Source organism: Podarcis melisellensis, assembly GCF_964234715.1.
Source record: "Podarcis melisellensis genome assembly, chromosome: 1".
Taxonomy (NCBI): Eukaryota; Metazoa; Chordata; class Lepidosauria; order Squamata; family Lacertidae; genus Podarcis; species Podarcis melisellensis.
The window spans coordinates 44,434,308-44,455,525 of record NC_138528.1 but is presented as its reverse complement, the minus strand read 5'-3'; the positions used below and the strand labels follow the sequence as shown (position 1 = coordinate 44,455,525).

At 40.1% G+C, this 21,218-nt stretch overlaps 1 protein-coding gene across 4 annotated transcripts in view; it reads left to right on the top strand.

Annotated features, from left to right (window-relative positions):
- Nucleotides 1-21,218, top strand: part of TTBK2 (tau tubulin kinase 2) — a 47,388-nt gene that overhangs the window by 12,424 nt on the left and 13,746 nt on the right. For 3 of the 4 annotated variants that reach the window (XR_014163355.1, XM_081891011.1, XM_081891009.1), the window contains exons 5-14: nucleotides 950-1,090; nucleotides 1,624-1,728; nucleotides 3,890-3,955; nucleotides 8,330-8,422; nucleotides 9,839-9,964; nucleotides 11,015-11,172; nucleotides 12,473-12,686; nucleotides 14,953-15,164; nucleotides 15,671-16,238; nucleotides 17,223-17,471. Coding sequence is in view for 3 of the 4 variants with exons in the window: in XM_081891011.1 (XP_081747137.1) it covers nucleotides 950-1,090; nucleotides 1,624-1,728; nucleotides 3,890-3,955; nucleotides 8,330-8,422; nucleotides 9,839-9,964; nucleotides 11,015-11,172; nucleotides 12,473-12,686; nucleotides 14,953-15,164; nucleotides 15,671-16,238; nucleotides 17,223-17,471 (1,932 nt within the window). In the remaining variant the exon portion in view is untranslated. The remainder of the gene's footprint in view (nucleotides 1-949; nucleotides 1,091-1,623; nucleotides 1,729-3,889; nucleotides 3,956-8,329; nucleotides 8,423-9,838; nucleotides 9,965-11,014; nucleotides 11,173-12,472; nucleotides 12,687-14,952; nucleotides 15,165-15,670; nucleotides 16,239-17,222; nucleotides 17,472-21,218) is intronic. The other variant, XM_081891010.1, reaches the window with a different exon arrangement.

Below are 21,218 nucleotides of genomic sequence, written 5' to 3'. Positions count from 1 at the left end.
TTCCTGCCCACCAGTGCTCGATGGAAGGAGGATTCAGCTTGTGCCGTGGAACCCCCTGCTGCCCACGTAGAATCTGGAAACGCCCACTAGTGGGCGGTAGGGACCAGGTTGACAACCCCTGCTCTAAAAGGATGTTCACAGATAAAAATTAAATATCCACAACCCCCTAAGAAAGAACGTCCAGCTAATGTAACAATGCTTATTTGATAGGAGAAGGGTAAATGGAAACCACAGGCTGTTCTCCATGTGCCTTATCTGAAGCAATTGCAGAGGGTGGCTAAACAAGAATGGGATTTTTTAGTGGTACCTCCATGTCTTTGGAACTCTATCTCCCAGGAAAATGTACATGGCACCATCCTTGTCATTTTTTCGGCACCAGGCTAGTACAGGTTTATTTACCCAGACTGTTGAAGATTAAGTTGACCGCTACTGTGCTGCTCGTCTTTTACAGGTGTAGAATAGATTTTTTTCTTTTTGTATTGTTAGATGTGCAATTTATAAATTTTGTATTGCACATTGCTTTTAATTTGGGCACATTGGGTTTTACTTGATTTTACTTATCTTGCTGTTACATTGCTTTGAGACTTCTTTGTGTTTAGCAACTACCAAACTCAATAATAACAACTGCTACTGCTGCTACAACTTATCATGCCTTGTGATCTGGGCCACCTCTTGGGAAAAAAATTAATAGCTTAATTGATACCCTATTCTCTTCTTGATCAGTTCAATGTACCACTTGGAAAAAAATTTTAATAGCTTAATTGATACCCTATTCTCTTCTTGATCAGTTCAATGTAAAGAATAAATCTAATATTGATTAATTTTGCCCATTATAAAATGATTATGAAAGCTAAATGAAAAAAATAAATATGATTGAAAATGTCTGTCTTCCTCATTTTGGATGGGAAGAGGGAAATTTGCACTGAATGCACTTTACTTTCTTTTTCAGGGTCGGAACTTGGCCGATCTGCGTCGAAGCCAAACTAGAGGGACCTTCACAATCAGTACTACCTTGCGACTTGGCAAGCAAATTCTAGAGTCTATTGAGAGCATTCATTCTGTTGGTTTTTTACACAGAGATATTAAGCCAGTGAGTTTATCCACAAATTTTGTTAGAGCCAAGAATTTAAGTTGCAACTGTTGTCACTTATTAGGGGGTGATCATGCAGTTAGAACAATCAGAAAATTGGATATAAAACTATTAAGATGACAGTGCATAGTTAAAAAGCTAATCCATGATTGTTTCTTTTATATATTGATTTTCGGTAACATTAGAACTCTTTAACTGTAATGGTCTTATCTAGCAAATAATAATTGCTTTCGGTTTTAAAAGTAAGTTCTTAATTTAGGAAAGCCTAAGATGATTGCATCCACTGAGAATATATTACTCTGTACTTTATTTCAAAGTATTAAGATGTTCTGTTTAACATGATTGAATAGCACAGTCCTATGCATGTCTACCCAAAAGTTTAAATAACTGTATCCAGTGGTAGTCCTACGCAGAGTAGTTTAAGTAATTGATTGCAGCCTTAATGTTGTATTCAGCGTTTGTCTTGTGTGGAGATTGTTGTTGAAGAACATGTATAGTACTATCAATCAATATGTCATCTTTTTCCTCCCCAGTCCAACTTTGCTATGGGACGTTTCCCTAGCACTTGGAGGAAGTGTTACATGCTGGATTTTGGCTTGGCGCGTCAGTTTACAAATTCATGTGGGGATGTCAGACCGGTAAGAAATTCTAATAAAACTTTTTATTAGTAATTTTAAATTTGATATATTGGACTGCTTTTAAAATAACTGTCAGGCTGAACTGTTTTATCCATGCTTGATGCATTACGCCAGAGGTCTGAGACCCAAGTTCTAATCTGGCCAAACCTCCACGGGCTAAGTGAGTGGGACCAAACTATGGTTTAAACAATCTATGGTTTAATGTTAATGAGCAGCATGCTAGTATGTGCTGTTACAAAGTTTTCAGGGTAATCCTCCCTCATTTTGCTGCTGCTATGCTCTGAGCAAAATAGGCAAAGTGTGGCTTGTCATGTCATACAAATATGAGCATGTGGTTTCTTTCACCCAAAACCCCCACGAGTGGTAACCAAGGTTTCTTTTTCACTTATTACTTGTTTGTTTGAGCAAAGGAAACCACAAGGCCAGGTTTGGATAACCTGACAAGCCACACTCTGACTTATTTTGTCTGGCACAGTAGGAGCAGAGGGAGGGGGAGCACCATGTTAACTTTTTGTTTTAAACCATGGTTTACTATCACGTGAAAGTGAGGTAATTGTATCAGTGAGTAGGTTCATTGTCCCCTGGTGTTGTTGCTGTACATTTTTAATAACGTGTAAGGAGTGATTGGTGTTAGTGGTTTGGTGATTTAGTGCGAGATATAGGAAGGATTGGGAGGTTAGTTCGCTTGTGTGAGGTGTGGGAATAGAATGGGATGTGTGATGCAGCATGAGTAGTGAATTTTGTACAATTTGTGTAACTGAAAAACAGAAGTTGGGTGAATGTTACATACTGTGAGTTAGGATGTGACTTGGCAAGTTAGAGGCTGAGGAGGGAAGGGGGCCCTGACTCAATATGTTTCCAAAATTTGCTTCTGGATTTTGTTTGATTTTTTAATTATTTGATTAATTTGTACTGCATCACTGTTTTTCAGTTTCATACACTATAGAAAAATTAGTATTTTGTTTTTGTAAAGCCCTTTGTTTTAGTATTAAGCAGTATTAAGGTAAAGGACTCATGGACAGTTAAGTCCAGTTAAAGGTGACTATGGGGTGGCGGCGCTCATATCACTTCAGGCCGAGGGAGCTAGCGTTTGTCCACAGACAGCTTTCCTGGTCATGTGGCCAGCATGACTTAATTGCTTCTGGCACAATGGGACACAGTGACAGAAACCAGAGCACACAGAAATGCCATTTACCTTCCCGCCTCAGCGGTACCTATTTATCTACTTGCACTGGTGTGCTTTCGAACTGCTAGGTTGGCAGAAGTTGGGACAGAGCAATGGGAGCTCGGATTCAAACTGCTGACCTTCTGATCAGCAATCTGAATAGGCTCAGTGGTTTAGACCACAGCACCACCCACTCCCTATTAAGCAGTATAGAAATATGTAAATAGATTAATAAATAAATAAAAAGGTGCTGGCTACTACTGACTAGTGAAACTTTTGTCTTATTCCCTGATCTCCCAAAATAAGGAATAAAAAGGTGTCTGACTGGAGCTTATTGCACTTTCAATTAGCAACGAGCATTAGTACTTTGCATAAAGCAACTAGGAGTATGTTTGCAAAGAGCTGAAAAAGTGCTTTGTATGAAGGGGACAGGGTTTTTTGTTTGTCTGGGCACTTAGTATCCTAGTCGTGGAGTGAATAGGAACCTAGCAATTAAAGTAAAATGCACTGGAATTTGGGTGCTGAGTAAAAAGGGAAATAACAAGATGGCTTCTTTAAGGTTGAATAAAATGGAACTATTTGAATAAGAACAGAAGAGCCCTGCTGGACCCATCTAGTCTAGTAAACTCTTCTCGCAGTGGCTAACCAGATGCCTATTGTAAAGCCTGCAAGCAGGTCCTGAGTGCAAAAGCATTTTCACCACTTTTGATCCCCAGCAGCTTATAGTTAATAAATCTGGTTAAATAGAAAAATGTTTCTGAACTACTTAAAATGTGTTCAAAATGTGTTTACTTATTTACCATACCCATTTAAATTTTATTTGTTATACAAACATGTTGCCCCAATAACATAGATCAAACAGACCTGTGCATTCTTAGCGGGGGAAGACTCCAGCGTAGAAGGCCTACATTATTCTTTGTAGTGTGGCTTTTATGTACTGTATATCTTTAACTAACACAGTGTAACAGAATTTCTCCCCCTCTGTTGTATTGATAGCCCAGAGCTGTTGCTGGTTTTAGAGGGACTGTGCGGTACGCGTCAGTCAATGCTCACAGGAACAGAGTGAGTATTAGTACTTGCAATAGCCTGAATGTTTAGTTACTGAAACAATTACAAATGGTGTGATTATCTTAACTTTCTGTTTCACCTGTCTTTTTCCTATAGGTGATTTATAATTGTAAGTAATACTACCTGAAATATTTAAATTGTTGGCAAAAGAAAATGCCTGCTTATGCACCTTTAATCATATTGGATGTTCTTAGAATGGAAATACTGTATTTTTCGCACCATAGGGTGCACTGGACCATAGGGCCCACCTAGTTTTTAGACGGAGAAATCAATTTAAAAAATCTCCCCCCCCCCAGCCCCAAAGAGTAGTGTACAGGCTGCGCACAACCTCTCCCTTGCCGGAGAGGTTGTGCGCAGCTATAGCACAAGCCAAGGCAGCGAGCGTGATGGATCCCGCTGGCTGCTTTGGCTTCCTCTTTAGCCCCGCGCAATCTCTCCCTGCTGGGAGAAGCTGCGTGGAGCTAAAGAAGCCATAGCCCTGTGCAGCCTCTCCCTGCCGGAGGGGTTGCGCGCGGCTATGGCACAAGCCTGCATTTGCTCCATAGGACGCACACACATTTCCCCTCAGTTTTTGGAGGGGAAAAACTGCGTCCAATGGAGCGAAAAGTACGGTAATACTGTGACTGAAATTTGCTAAATAAATTGATTACCATTTTAATTACATGGCATATTAAAAGAGTGCTAATTAATTTTTAGTAGGTATGGATGAAAGGGACACACATTCTCCCCTCCCCGGGGACTTTGCTTTGGCTTTGCTGGGGAAATGTTTTTCTGGTGGGATGTGAGAACTGACGGAAAGAATCACAGTCTTTTGGGCACTTTTGACTTTTTTTTATCAAGGTGTTGCACAGCAGATGGTAACTGCTACCTCTAGATGGTGGGTACAAAAGCACCAACAATAAAATTCTCCTTGTGATTACAGAAGACAGGTGGGATCCTGTTTATCTGTCTCCAGTTTTAAAACTTGAAGGTTAGCAGGAAGCCTGTTTCTGCTGTTGAACTAAAAGGTGATTTTCAGTGAAATACTAGATAATTATGTAGTTCAGGAGGAGTCAACTCTTCTTGCATATACTTTGAGATGCAAGCAGCTGTTCATGGGTGTTCAGTGGTCCACTAACTGAGCCAATACCTGGACCTTGTACAATCTGTAAACAGCTTTCTTTGTTGCTCTCCTGGAACTTGGTATATCATCAGCAGGGTGGATTAAGGTTCATAGGGGCAGGCCCAGAAAGACCTACAAATACACAAATCACTGCCTATCCAATAATTCAGCAAAGTACTTGAAACCACATAAAATAATTTAAGGAAGAAAGTATACTTCTGTGAGTATATTTATAGAGTTTCTTCCCCATCTGTATTGAATCTATAGAGAACATTTCAACTCTAAGCATTGTTTTCTTACAAGTGAGTCTTGCCACAAAATGTTGCAGTGTAGAGTGCTTCTTCTAGGGTTCCAACCAGCCATGTCGTTTCCCAGGCTATGCCTCATTCCATGTCTCCTCCCCTCTGGCAGTCTATTTCCATGCCCCAATCAGGCCACTGAATGTGCTGTCTGCTCTTGGGCTGTATTGTTCCCCTCACCCACCAAGGTACATGTGTAAGCCCAAGAGTCTACTAATCTCCTTCCCTGTGCATGGATGGTGCTGATTTATTACGATGGACAATAAAGTGTTCTTATTGGGTTGTTCGTCTTGCACAAGACTCAGGCAGGAGCAAAGAATTATGGGAGGTAGACCGTTTCCCCTCAATTTTTTCCTCCTTGGCTCTCACTGTTTTATTGATTGTTAGTTAGCAGAGTCCTCTTTAACTACTTTCTTTGTTATTCTTAGTTACTTAGTAATTGGCTACTTTTCCTGTCTATTGGTCGTTTTATGCGTCCTCCACTGAGGTGTAAAAAAACAAACAACCTTGTCTCCCTGCTAAACAACTTTCCCTGTTCTGCGTTCAGTTTTTTACTTCTATTTTCCATTAATTTCTTAATTTTTATCTTTATTTCTTGTTGCTGGCCATTGCCGTTTTGGCAGATGGGCTGCCTTTTTCCCCAACTTTTTTTGCGGCGCAGGCTGCCTCGTGCAGTGGCTGTGCGCTGCTTCCCTAACAGCTGCTCTGCGCCTTACCCTCACCGTCCTTTTGGACCCTTTATTCAGCGCACTGGCTTTCCTTCAAGAATTGCTGCTTCTACAAAGAAAGAAAGGGACAAAGAAAATAAGCTTCAACTCCTTGTTCTCCTGTCTGCTTCAGCAGTGCAAAGGGCTGTTTCAACACGTTTCGCCTGCAGTAATATTTGAATCAGCAGTCTGGTTCAGCGGCTCAATTTACTCCCAATAAATTTCAATGGCGTCCTTAGAGTCTCTGCAAGGTTTGGGTGCCTCTCCGCATAAAAAAGTGAAATAAAGGTAGAGTGTGGTCCTCTGCTTCCTGCAGTCGCTCAAATCACTCCTCCCATGCTAGGGGCCATCGGTTTCCAGTGTTGTCAGTAAGGTAAGGTCTACCCATGTAAACAAATCTCCTTCAGAGCAATCCATGGCTCAGCCACAGAGTGCTGCTCAGTTATCTAGTGAGATTTTACTGCCATCTGCTGGCAATACTAATAATGACATAGCCATATCCTCTGATCCTGAGCCTGAATTTCAGGGTTTTGCTGATGACCAATTAGGATCTACTGTAATGAGCAAAGTTCAGTGCCACCAATGGGTCAAGGTTTATCAGAGGTTTTGAATGTGAACTTGTCTGCTTCTTTAACTGATCAGTTGAAGGATGCCCTTCCTGCCTCCTTATCATCAGACATTAAGCACGACTTGTGTCCCAATGCTGCCTTTCCTGTGCGTACTAAATCAAAACTTCTTGTACGCGTATGCCACATTCTGCAGGGAATTCCTCCCCTAACCCTTTTCAAGTTATGTCTGAGGAATTACAGGAGGCTGATTTTACTATGTCATTATCTCATGCATCACTGGATGTGGAAGAAGAGGATGCATGGGAAGAGCCACAATCTTCCAGGCTGTTTCAAGATTGTGGGTTCCATCTCTTCTAAAATTGATAGTAAAGGCAGAGCTAGATGCTCCTATGCATTTGAAAAGGACTAATGGATTGGTAAATAAATTATATTCTTTAGAGCCAGAATTTATGGCTTTAAAGAAGTCACCTTCCGTTGATCCTCCTCTGCTGCATCTTTCCTCACGTCATTTGGCCCCAAAGGATGAGGATGCTCAATTGCATGATATTACAGATAGGAGAATCGAGTTTGCCCTTCGCGAAGTACATGAGGCTGCTTCATTCTCATTGAGAGCTTCTTGTATAGCTTCCTCCTACGCACATGCCTGTGTGGTATGGTTGGAGGATTTGCTCCATAATCCTCCTCAGGATGTGGTGCGTCACCATCAAATCCTTTCAAAACTCATAAAAGCACAAGCCTGCATGGCGGATGCAACTGTGGATGCTATGCAGTTTCCACCAAGAGCCATATCTGCACAGATAACAGTGGCTTAAGAATTGGCAGGCTGACTCTGCCGCTAAGGCTAACTTGTCTGTGATACATTTTGTGGGAGGCCAGCTACCTGTACTTGGAGAGTCAGCTCTGAAAGATATTTTGGCGGAATCAAAGGATAAGCGTAAGGTTTCTTTAAGTCAGAAGGCTGATAGAAAGTATGCTAGGCATTTTGTTCCATACCCCACTCAGTTTCATTCCTTTCACTATTCAGGTTCCAGAATAGGCATCGAGATTCAAGTCTCAACCCTTTAAGCAGCGTTACCAAGGTAGACAGCCATTCCAATGCTTTTCTGCCGCCCCAGCCACCAAGGGTGGTAAGCAGCATACTCAATGACCCTATGTCACAACAGGTGGGGGGGATGCCTAAAATGGCTTCTCCCTACTTGGCAGCAGACCATATGATTTATTATACGTTTGAGTTTTATTATGGAGGGTTTGTTTTCTTGACATGCAGGTTTTTTCATGTTGCTGCACATTACTTTCCTTACTCTTGTTCCTGTTCACGTGTTAGCCAGGAGGAGGTAGGTCTTGTGTTTAATTTAGTTTTAGATTTTTTGTCATGGTCTCCTGATTGGCGAGTCCAAAAAACTGAGGCGAAACGGTCTACCACAATTCTTTGCTCCTGCCTGATTCTCGTGCAAGAGGAACAGCCCAATCGAAATACTTCATCGTCCACCTAATAAATCTACTATTCAGGTAAGACTAATCAACATTTTTAGCTGCATCTTGTCTGTCTGCTTACATGTTGAGATCAATCTTTATTTGCTACATACTTCAGTATTGTGGCATTAGAATTTTAGCATGTGATACATTGTGATTGGTAGCACAAGAAAATGGGGAATTAACTATATAATAACATACTGTCTCTTTTTCTTTAGGAAATGGGACGTCATGATGACCTCTGGTCTTTGTTTTACATGTTGGTCGAATTTGTGGTTGGACAGCTGCCCTGGAGGAAAATTAAGGACAAGGTCTGTTGAGAAATGTACCATTGGAGATAAACTGCGGAGAATGTCTTTGAATATGTTCATGAGATTCCTTTCAATATATTAAAGTTCTTTAAAAACAATGTTTGCTTACTTCAATGCATTTGTTTTTTAATTAACATAGCCGGCATGAGTACAGAATTTCATTAATCTTAGTTAAAAATAATAAAACCCATCTTCTATACAAGGGGTTGGGAACGGGATCTGGTGATCAACCTTCCATGGTTCATTTTTGATAGTCAGTTATCAGTCATACGTTGTCAGATTATTAAATTTCAAAGGAATAATTGGGAACACACTCTAAAAGTACTCCTGATTCTTATTTGCAGAATCTTTGCCGAGTATTCTGGTTGTTTGCCAGAATAATAAACATTGACATTGAGAATCTTTGCAGCCACAGCTTGAATTCAACCTGCAGCTGCAAAGATTCCTGTCAAATGCAAGTCCCACCTTTTGTGGGAATCCAGTCTACTTAGGAGCTCTGAGCTGAACCCAGTGTGTTTGCATTTGGTGCCAAATTAAAAAGACACCTAATTCAAGCCCTGCCTGCAGAGGAACCATTGGGAGCACATTCTAGAGGTCCTGAATGTTTCTTCTCAGCCATAACTTTACTGATCTCACATCTGACATAATACGATGGCTTGTAGGCATGGCTGGAAGAAAATTGATATTGTTGGAGAGATTATGCTCTCTGGTGTGCCTAATGTGGCCTGCAGGCTGGAAGTGCTCAATGTTTGTGCTACACAATCAAGCCAGTGTCTTTTAGACATAATTTAATATATCTCTTCACTATATCTCACCAGCTGTTAGTTCCCCACTTGCTGTTTGGAGAAGAGCAACTTGGATCTTGGCAGAAGTTCAGTTTCATTTCAAATGGCTCTTTATGTGTTTTTAGGCTTAAGTTAACAGGGAGGTATATCCAAGAGCATTTGTTTTATTTTAAAGATGGTTCATGTTAAAGCTTATTACAGACCTTTACCTTTAAAACCAGAGCTATTAATTTTGATCTGAATAAAGATTAGAAACTCAGATTTGATATGGTTACTGAGGACCCTAATGCGTTGAGAAAAACTCATTCATATCCTCAGAACCTATCAAATCTATGCTTCAGGTAAGACCATTTGTCCTATCTGAGGTCCTTATGCAGATAAGAAGTTAAACTAATACAAAATATACTCTAATGGAAGAAGGAAGAAAGGAAGGAAGGTGAGGGAGACAATTTGGCACCTGCTCCAGTTGGGCTGTATTCTCACCTGGCCAGCTGTATTTTCATTTATTTGTTTAGCATTTTAAAATTCTTTACTGCTTTCAGTTCCTTGGCAGAGGGGTGGCATATAAATAAATAATGTCTATAAGGAACTGAAGGAAAGTATGGTAAATATTTCATTTTCCTACTTGTAGGAGCAAGTGGGCTCCATAAAAGAGAGGTATGACCACCGGCTGATGCTGAAACATCTCCCTCAAGAATTTAACACCTTTCTAGATCACATTTCTACTTTAGATTATTTTACTAAACCTGATTACCAGGTATGATTTTTTTAATGTCTTAATTTTATGTCTTATTGGAAACCTATGTCTTGTTAAACACTTCAACATGCATTCACACATCTGTTCCAATGAGTAGCAATAGCTAATTAGGTACACTATCATTATACCTTACTTTTGCCTCTTGTGTTTTGTCATATCGTACCTAAACAAATCCATACTAACTTTATTACAGAACTTCTAAAGTAAAAAAATGAAAGTGAATGGTTTCCTTTTTACTCATTTTAAGCTGCTTGTGCATTTTTTATTGTGTCTTTATTCTGGTGTCTAAGACATATTTCAATACATTGAATATATTGATTTCCAAACACAATTCAGATGGCCCTGCATGTTTTATGCAGTGTGTATATGAAACCATTTTTCTGCAGGAATTGTACCCCTGTATCAGTTAGAGAAATTAGCTGATGAGGCAGAATTCTACAATGTTCATATTTGGGTAGTTTTGCAAAGATTTGCAGAAGAAATTGGAAAGTATTTTGTAAAATAGAATATATCAAAGTGTCTAGTTCCTCATTTCTTCCATTGTATTCTTTGTGTTTGCTCATACAGTGTTCTTTTTATTGCCCACTTCCTGTTAATCCTCATGCCACAATATACACTGTACTTAACCTGTAATAGAAAACAGGTGTAAGAAAATGTTTTGCGATGACAGCTGTGTAAATATAACGGCTTCAACTTATTAATGAAACCTGTCCATCATTTGAATGCTGTGTTGCCTTTTTTAACAGATATCAATATAATGTCTGCCTTTCATAGGATATGAAACATTCCTCTTCTCCAAGGCCTTTGGCAAATTAAACAATCTATGGTCTTTTAAACTGTTGAGTGTCATTGTTTGTTATTATGTTGTGTAGTTTTGTGTTTTTATAATGTAAACTGCCCTGTGATCCTTGGCTGAAGTGTATAGAAATTCAATAAATAAATAATAGATTAAAAAAAATAATAATTCATGAATGGCCTGAAAGAACAACTTTCGTGAGTTTTCTAAATGTAACCTGGGAGCATACCAACTCTTCTCTTTTGTTTATATAGCTTCTCATGTCCGTCTTTGACAACAGCATGAAGACTTCTGGGGTGACTGAGAGTGACCTATTTGACTGGGAAAAGAGTGGAGCTGATGGCTCTTTAACAACAACCACCACTTCAACTACTCCTCAACTGCACACTCGTCAGACCCCAGCTGCCATAGGGTATGTTGGAGCATTCCTTTTGATGTCATCCAGTTAATGAAGTGACATGTGACATTCTGGATAGTAGGCATTCTTTCTCTGTCCTAAGACCTTGATCTAAAGGCATCTAGACTTCTGTTCCTTACGTGATAGCATTGTAATGGTGAGGGAACCAGATGTGCTTCTTCCATAACCAGGTGTTGACAGACAAACTCTGGAGAGCTTGCTTGGAAGAACCTTTCATACTTCTCTAAAAAGTCAGTGCTTCTGTTTTGAATAGTTTTAGGAATCTGTGATGGGATTATATGTGATTCTCATTCTAAATTGTGTTGCAGCATTAAGAAAAACAGATTGCTCAGTTTCCATTTGGGAGAGTACCTGGAGAGTGTACTACTACCCAGATAACTTTGTGAACAGCCTAGAGGTCTTTGTTGAATAGGTGACAAAATTTTAAACTTTGTATTAATTCTGTTGGTTATAGGTGACAAACCCATTAATGTAGTTTACATATCTCCTGACATCCCCCCCCACTTCATAGCATTGTGGCAAAATAACACATTCCTTGGTTCTAGAATGCCTTGGTATGCATATGTTTTGACTCCCGAATGCCGAAAACCTGGAAGTAAGTGTTCCAGCTTTCGAATGTTCTTTGGAAGCTTCCACAACTTCTGATTGAGTGCAGGAAGCTCTTGCAACCAATCGAAAGCCACGCCTTGGTTTTTGAACGGTTCCAGGAGTTGAACGGACTCCTGGAATGGATTAGGTTTGACAACCAAGGTACCACTGTACCAGCATTCTAATCTTGCTCCTGCATGCTGCACTATGACTAGGGAAGATGCAGAAGCATAGAGCTGCCCTTCAGTCTCGGAACTGATGGCAATGTTCTGAGTTCAGATTCCCTAAGGTTTGAGCTGAAAGGAGGTAGAGTATACAGCCAGTAGAGAGTAAAGCTCTGTTTAGAATCTCAGTGTGTGATACCAGGTCTGACCAGTCCAGGTGCTTCTTACTTGCTGCCAGATGCAAAGGCTGAACCCTGAAGAGTTCTGAGGATGGCACACACACTGTTTTACAATAGCTTATTAGATGAGGCCTGAGACCTGAAGGATCATGGTTTAAACACTTAGAGTATAGATGGGAACCTGTGGCCCTCCTGATGTTGCTGGATTGCAGCTCTCATCATCACTGACCACTGGCTATGCTGTCTTATAGTCTTAACAACATCCAGAGGAAGATGGGAGGGTGTAACCTGTGCTGCATTCTTGAGTCAAACTTTCATATTGCAATACTGTTTCTTTGTTGTTATTTTTCTTCTTCTTTATAGAATTGCCAATGCTACACCAATACCAGGAGATATGTTGAGAGAGAATACAGATGATGTGTTTCCAGATGAACATCTTAGTGATGGTGAAAATGGTATCCCTATCGGAATCTCTCCAGAAAAGCTACCAGAGTCTCCTGGACATCATCTTCAGGAAAAAGATGTGTGGGAGGAAATGGATGCAAACAGGAATAAGATAAAAGCAGGTGTCCATAAAGTAAGTACTATAATTGAGTAGACAATAACATTCAAATTTTTTTTGGTTCTATATCTTAAGATTTGTTTCAATGGATCAAATAAAATCACTATATTATCAGCAAGTCAGATGTCCCGGGGAATGAAGAAGCTGGGTATGTTGGGGACAACTATGTCATTTGTCCCAGCATTTGATATATTTCTTTTAACATTAAGGTTTTGTTTTCTGCTATTTGATAAAGAGTTGTTCATTCCTGAAAGCCATACGAGACCGTGAACTATATAAGATAGTGGACATCTCTGTATTCTGTTTCAATGGTTTTCATAAGTTAATTATGCTTTCTTCTGTTTGTCCTGAGCCTACTGACAGCTTTCCATTTGATGACTCAAGAGTTCTAATGTGTTGAGAGAATTGTTTATTTGTTTATAATTTTATAAATCTACATTTGTTCTTCCTTATTGTGGTACTGTAGTTCTTTTCCCCATCACAGAACTCTCCATTTTTAAGCAAGTATTCGTGAGGAAGATACTATTTCTTCCTGATAATTTGTTGTTATTTTCTATATCTACTCCAGCTCTATGCTAACTTTTGAGTATGGCCATAACTGCATTGTATTCTTTATATTGCTGCAGCTTAGGTTATATAGTAGTATTGTGAAAATATATTCTCTTTATAAATTCTTTCCTACTTTTTGTTAAATTGCTAAGGACGCCTAGCTGGCATTACAGTGAGCAATTTTACTGTGGCCCCAAGCACAGCATTTGGGACATATATCAGAGTATATACTTGAAGTAGGCTATTTTTAACCCCATTTTTCATTATGTTTTCACCTTTTGACCACTGATCACAGGAATAAGCTGAAGGTTCAGCTTTGTCTTCTGTGGCTGCTTGTTTCTGTAGCATATTACAATCTGTCTCCCTGATGCTTCTTTGGTCACAGCTAAGGTGGCACAAAGTATTGCTATTTTAGACAAAACCGCCCTTTCTTAGAGCAGTAATGGGACATGTATTTCCTTCTGTGCGGTGGTAGGGATGTTGGGTAGAGTTCAGGTGTTGTTCCACAGATGGAAGATATTTCAGTTTGGTGAGCACCTCTGCTAATGGAAGGAGCGGTACATCTCCCTGCCTCAGCTGCTCTGCTTCACAAATAATCTGCTCTGAAGAGTTTGATTCTCATTGATTCTGTTGGCAGAGGCTTCTGCTAAATGAATTGTATAAGAGCACCTATAGAATCACAGAACTGTAGAGTTGGAAGGTAATCAAGGGTAACCTTGTCCACTTCCCTGCAATGCATGAATCTCAGCTAGAGCATCCATGACAGATGGCCATCCAACCTCTGCTTAAAAACCTCCAAGGGAAGGAGAGTCCACAACCTCCTGAGGGAGACCACTCCTCTGTCAGGAGAAAACAAGGTTGCTCCATCTTCCCTGTGATAGCTCTTTAGATATTTGTGTTTGCTAGTGGGATCAGCTGTGTATGAGTGAAATCAGAAAACATTAAAACTTACCATATTTTTTGCTCTATAAGACTCACTTTTTCACTTCTAAAAAGTAAGGGGAAATGTGTGTGTGTCTTATGAAGCGAATGCAGGCTGCGCAGCTATCCCAGAAGCCAGAACAGCAAGAGGGATTGTTGCTTTCACTGCGCAGCGATCCCTCTTGCTGTTCTGGCTTCTGAGATTCAGAATATTTTTTTTCTTGTTTTCCTCCTCCAAAAACTAGGTGCGTCTTGTGGTCTGGTGCGTCTTATAGAGCAAAAAATACGGGTAATTTTTGAAAGGGTTATCTGCTCAGTGATATATATTGCTTGCAACTTAGGGGCCTCTGTTTCAATCCTGGTCTTTCCACATAGGGCTAGGAAGACTCCTGCTTCTACAGATTGCTGCTATTGAGCTTGGTCTAATTTTAAATAAGGCAGTTTTCTATGTTCATTAGTATCTAAACCCTGGATGTTAGGTAGTATATAGGGCTGCTTTTAGATATGGATACTGATTTGGAGTTTAAGTCCACAAGCAAACAATTTCAAAAGCACATTTACAGAAGACTGCATATTAGCCACATGCAAAATTGAAAGTTCATGTGGAAATTAGTTAGTTCTGGTGGTAAATGAAGTTGAGCAGCGATCTTTCTGCTGCAGTTCTGACTACATTTAGCATTGCAAGCCTAACAAATAGAAGAACTGGAAGTGTTTTGACAGAATGAAAAGCCGGGATGCCAACAACTAAATGTTACATTTTGTGTCTTTTATCTGGTATTTTATAGTTCTCTTATGGTGTTTTTAATCACAGCATGCTACAGAAGAGGAAAACAGCCATGGACCAATTAATGGCATGCTTAATGCACCAAGCCTTGGTTCTCCAATTAGAGTCCGCTCAGAGACCACACAGCTAGATCGGGATGTTCCTCTGGTGCGGAAGCTACGATCAATTCACAGTTTTGAACTGGAGAAACGTCTGACCTTGGAGTCCAAGCCAGATACGGATAAATTTCTGGAAGTCTGGTATGCAATGGCTTTTGTTTTGCTAAGCTTTCTTAGCAGTTGCTTTGCTTATAGTGAGTCATCTTTAATTGATTAGTTATTTGGCACAGATTTCACTGTTACTCATGCCATATGCTTGACCCTACAAATGCAGGGAAAGTAAAGTCAGGTTTTGGGAATGGGGAGCCAGTAATTCATAATATAATTAAAGAAATCCAGTTCTAAAAGATTATTTAGAACAGGGGTAGCCAACATGGTGCCCTCCAGATGTTCGTGCACTATAGCTCTCATAATTCCTGGCCATTTGACATGCTGAGTGTTGATGAGAGTTGTAGTCCAAGAACATCTGGAGGATGCCACAGGAGCTACCCCAGAACATCTACTAGAAATAGAAATGTAATGATATTGATAACAAATGGCCTAATTTGTCTACATTAGATAGTATCCTCTTATTTTTCACTTAACATGGTTTACTCAATCCTAATTTGCTTTATCATGTTTCCTTAATTTCTCTCAACATTCTCAAGCATGGAGAAGAAGAAAAGAGAGTTGAATCCTGGCAAAGAATCTGCTGTTGCAGCTTTTCAAAAACCACCCATGCCTCCAGTTGCTTCCAGTCATGAGCATGTTTGGCACTATGATGAAGAATACCTACCTGAAGCTTCCAAGCCCATTTCTGGCAGCTCTCCAGAACAGGGTGATGGTGTTGTCAGCAATGGATATGTGGCAGTCAATTTGAGTTCCTGCCAGCAGGAGGTTGACTCCAAGGAATGGGTCATAGTGGATAAAGACAGAGACTTGCAGGATTTCAGGACTAATGGAGTTTTAGGGCATAAAACAACTGGAAGCCCCTCCGATGAGGAGCCTGAGGTGCTCCAAGTCCTTGAAGAGCCCCCCCAAGAAGATAAGCTTAGAGCTCATACCAAGAATACAGCTATGGGACCAGCATTGGATCTAGATATTGAGTGTCATGGTACAGCCGCTTCTGAACAGTTTACAGATCAACTAGAACTCCCAGTTGGAACTGCTGGTCATCTTCTTGCAGTCACACCCACAAGCCTAATGGAGGCCCAAGCAGAAGGGGCTCTTACTCCAGTAAGTGAACTGTTAATAGCTGTAGCTCATCTCTGTTGTATTCAGACACTGTGAGAAATCTTTAACTGAAAGCATGAGATCTGAAGCTTAATCAAAATACTGCATAGAGATAATATCCTGCTTGCAGTCAATTTAAGAAGAGTATGATAGTTAATTGCACTTTGCAGAAGCAATTTTTCAGGGTTTAGCATGTATTTCAATAACGTCCAAAACTCTCAATTTTGATTTAATTAAGATACATGCTAAGAGAGCACAAGAGTGATGGTATGTTTGAGAATTATTGAAAATACAGTGGTACCTCTAGTTACGAACTTAATTCGTTCCGGAGGTCCGTTCTTAACCTGAAACTGTTTTTAACTAGAGGCGTGCGTTCGCTAATGGGGCCTCTTGCTGCTGCGCTGCCGGCACACAATTTCCATTCTCATCCTGGGGCAAAGTTCTCAACTCGAGGTAATTCTTCCAGGTTAGCGGAGTTTGTAACCTGAGGCGTTTGTAACCTGAGGCGTTTGTAACTTGAGGTACCACTGTACTAAGGTTTTGCAATGACGTAATATAAATAATGTTGTTCCTTTATTGCAGAAAAAAGTGGCTTGTTCAGTTCCAAAAACCGCTTTTGAAATATAAAAAACATGAGGAATGCACCTAGCTTGAATAATTTACCTGATATAATTTAACTTTTCTTGGATTCTAATACTAACCCACCCACCCAGGTGTAAACTTGTTTTCAGTTCTCTGGTTCTTCACAGCCCGCTGTCTATTCAGTTCTTTGTCACTTTTGCTTACTTTGAAAATCTTAACCTTTCTCAACAGTATAGCCCTGTCTCTGTCTGTTCTAATCAGCATCATGTGGCTACCAGTATTTACTCTTTGTAATATTGGCTACTGGAGGAAACAAAGTTCAAAGCTACAGAGGGCAGACCGAAATAAAGTGATCTTTATATATTTGAAGCATTTTCTTTTTTCCTTGCCATGTTGTTCTCACAGCTCAACTCACTTCACATGCTGCATTTCTCCATCCCAAGAATTTCAAGTCCCATTCTCCGTACCCTGAGCCCTATAACCCACCTCACCACCCACCCGGACCCTGTGAAAGAGGCTGGCTTTCCAAGGAGTCATTCAGGAGACAGCCACTCTTCCTCTTCCTGGTCAGCTGCCCGTAGGCAACTTCCTGTCATTCCCAGTGGAAACAAGTTCCCCCCTGTCATTCGCATCTCAAAAGCACAACTTCAGCAGGTGAATGCATCTTCATCTAAGCAACTACACTGTGTCAGTCATTTGCCATGTTTTATGGGTTCCCAGCTACTTTGCATTGCTCAAATGTAGACTTATGTATAAATACTTACCTTTTGAAAACACTGGTCTTGAGAAATAAAAATAATAACTTAAGAGATGTAAATTTCAGACAAAAGCACTACTTAGAGCCAGTATGGTGTAGTGGTTAAGAGCGGTAGTCTCGTAATCTGGGGAACCGGGTTCGTGTCTCCGCTCCTCCACATGCAGCTGCTGGGTGACCTTGGGCCAGTCACACTTCTTTGAAGTCTCTCAGCCTCACCTCACAGAGTGTTTGTTGTGGGGGTTGAAGGGAAAGGAGAATGTTAGCCGCTTTGAGACTCCTTCGGGTAATGATAAAGCGGGATATCAAATCCAAACTTTTCTTCCAAACTCTTCTTAATATGCAGAGGCTAGAGCAGGAAAATTCCATTAAGCTGATTTACTATGCAGAAAATGAAATTTCTTAATTTTAAGAAACGATGAATGAGAACCTCTGTAGTTTTAACCTTAGGTTAAAGCACTGTCAGTAGATAACAGCCAGGAAGCATAGGTGACTTGTACGTTTTTTTAAATGAATATACTAAAGTGTGTGTGTGTGTGTGAGAGAGAGAGAGAGAGAGAGAGAGAGAGAGAGAGAGAGAGAGAAAGAGAAGGCATAGGGAACTTGTAGCCTGTGGTCAAATTAGGCCCAACAAGGATCCTAATTTGGTTCACAAGGCCGTTTCCTGCAAACCACACCTACCTATCCCATACCTGACAACATATATGACATTGGGGTAAATTAGGTAAAAATGAGGCCAAAAAGAAATAATTGGATGCTTAAAGTGCACTCTTGATTGTCCCTTGGAAAGTGGGGCTCACTAACTCTACTGACAGCGAGCCCTTTTGAAGTTTCCCATATGTCACTGTGGTTTGGGTTCTGCTTGTGTCTGCAAACAAATTATTTTCCTCTGCAGACCAGCTTTGCATAGAGCTTTGCTAGTCTGCAGAGGAAAACTGACCATTTGCAGGCATGGTTCGAATCCAAACCATGTTGCAAATAAGACAATGCAGGACTTGCTGTCAAAGTGCATTGTGGGATGGGTGGGAGGTCAGGATCTAGCCTACTGGCTGGAAAAAAATACTGACTCTTGTGTTTGAGTCTTATTTCCCAATTGATAGAACTAACAAAATTGTTAGGTATTTCCACAACGAATAGGAAGCTAAAGTGTATTGTCCAGGGCACTAAAATGAATGGTAGGAGTATTTAGCATAGGGGAAAGTAATATAGAAAACATTGAGAACCTAATATCCAAGCTATTTTTCTTTCCAGGCAAAAATACTAGTGTTCAAAATAATAATAGCACTTAGAATTGTTAATAGCAGCTGAGGAACTTATACATGAAATGACTATTAAACAGTGTGGTTTTAACCTCTCATTTTAATCCATCCCACCAAAATACTGCCGTGCGTATAGGACATTCCAGCAGAGCTCTTCATTTTGCTTTATATACAAAATAACATTTGTTTCAATTGTCATGCTCTGTCACTGGATTAAATCATCACTGCATTCTGTGCTGCAGCATGTAGATTTACTGGTATATATTGAACTTGGATACTTTTAGTTTGTTGCTTGGTTTCTGAATTTTTTAATACTGAAACTTCAGTAGGGTTTAATATTTGCTACTGGGAAGACTATAATCAAAATCACGATCCTATCATTGTCTTAATACACATGTTGCTGCAGTCTTTCTAAAGCTGAGCAAGTCTTAGTCTGGTTAATTCCTGTATAAGAGATAGCCTTGAATTTAATGGAAGAAAGAATGGATATATATGATCTGCTTTTAGAAAGATAATGTATTTTAGAAGCTCAACTAGAATAGTACTGTGTATCATACCGGTATTTTGTGTCCTGAGGCTAGAATGCAGTTTTACTTTTCTAATACAGTATATGTCTAACAAATGGCAAACATTGTATCAGATAAATTTCTGGCAAGATAAAAATAGGAAAGAACATTTAGTTTTTGACTAAATGAAAAGCTAAGGAATACACTAGACCAGTTGTTCCCAAGGGGGGGATGAATAATGCCACCTTATTGCCCCCAGACTTCATTGGGGAGCCTCCATTGGTTTCCAGTTTCCTCCAAGAACAGCAGTCCTTCTGTTTATGTAGAGGCAATAAATTACAGTTTCCAAAAGACTAAGGCGCTGTATACTACCAGTGATGAGTATTCCCTTTTGGGCAAGGTGCTCAAAAAGGTGGTGGTGGTCCCGCATCAGACGAGTTTGGAGAAAACTGGTTGCTTGGATCCATTCCTGGCTGGCTTCAGGTCTGGTCATGGTACTGAAGCTGCCTTTGGTAGCCCTGGTGGATGACATGTCGTGGGAGAGAGATGGGGGGGGGGAGTGTGACCCTGTTCGTTGTCTTTGATCTCTCAGGGGCTTTCAGTACTGTTGACCGTGGTATTCTGGAATGTCTCAGGGAAGTGTGGGGGGCACTCTGTTTCAGAGGTTTTGCTCATACTCCTAAGGCTGTTTCCCAAATGTAGCTATGAGAGGCTACTCTTCAGCACTATGGTAGTTGTTCTGTGGTGTCTCACATGGTTCCATCTTGTCCCCCTTGGTATTAAACATATATATGAAGCCTCTGGGCGCTGTCACCAGGGGATTCGGAGTGAAGTGCTATCAATACGCAAATGACACCCAGCTCTGTCTTTCTGTACCATCTGAATCAGGAGAGACAGTTGAAGTGTTAAACCAGTGCTGGGAGGTGGTGATGGGCCAAATGTTGACCCAATAAACTGAATCTGAATCTTGAAAAGGCGGAGATGTTATGTATCCTGAGTTACCACATCTGGGTTTTGGGGAGACCACCTGTCCTGGACAGGGTTACACTTCCCTAGAAGGAGCAGGTCTGCAGCTTGAGGTGCTCCTGGGTTAAGCACTGTCAGTGGAGGCTCAAATGGCTTTGGTGACAAGGAATTTTGCCTTTTTCCAGCTCTGGTTGGTTCACGAGCTACAGCCCATATTGGACATAAATGACTTGGTCATGTTGTGGTATCTTCCAGATTAGATTATTGCAATGTGCACTATGTTGGGCTGACCTTAATGATGACTTGGATACTTCAGTTAGTTCAAAATAGGGTAACCAGATTACTGACTAGCTTCTCATAGAGATGCATCTGGCATCTTCATTACACGGCTTTTGGTGAATGCTGAAGACACACCTCTCTACCTAGCTTTTGATATCTGGGGTGTATATTTTAAGGACCCACCTTATTTCAGGCGTTGTAAATTATTTTCAACTGTTTTCAGTATTGTGTTTTTAATAATAATAATAATAATAATAATAATAATAATAATAATAATATACAGCATAAAACAAAACTGACAATGAGTAAACTCCACCTGCAGGCTTACAATATAAACAGACATGTGAAAAATGGAAGGAATTAGGGAAAGAAAGCACCAAGAAAGAAGACAAAATATAAATTAAATATAAAAGATTTTAGCTGTGGAGGTGTAACTTCCATAACCTTGAAAACGATTGTACTGTAAGAATACATTTAACTCTACAACTTTCATACTTCAAATAAAAAGAAGTATGGTATTTTTTTTCTTGATTCTATTTTTTTAAAATCTTTTTGTAAGCCTTTTTGAGGCTTTTTACAATCAAGCAGTGTATAAATTTTATGAAATAAATAAGTTCAGTACTACAATATTGGGCAT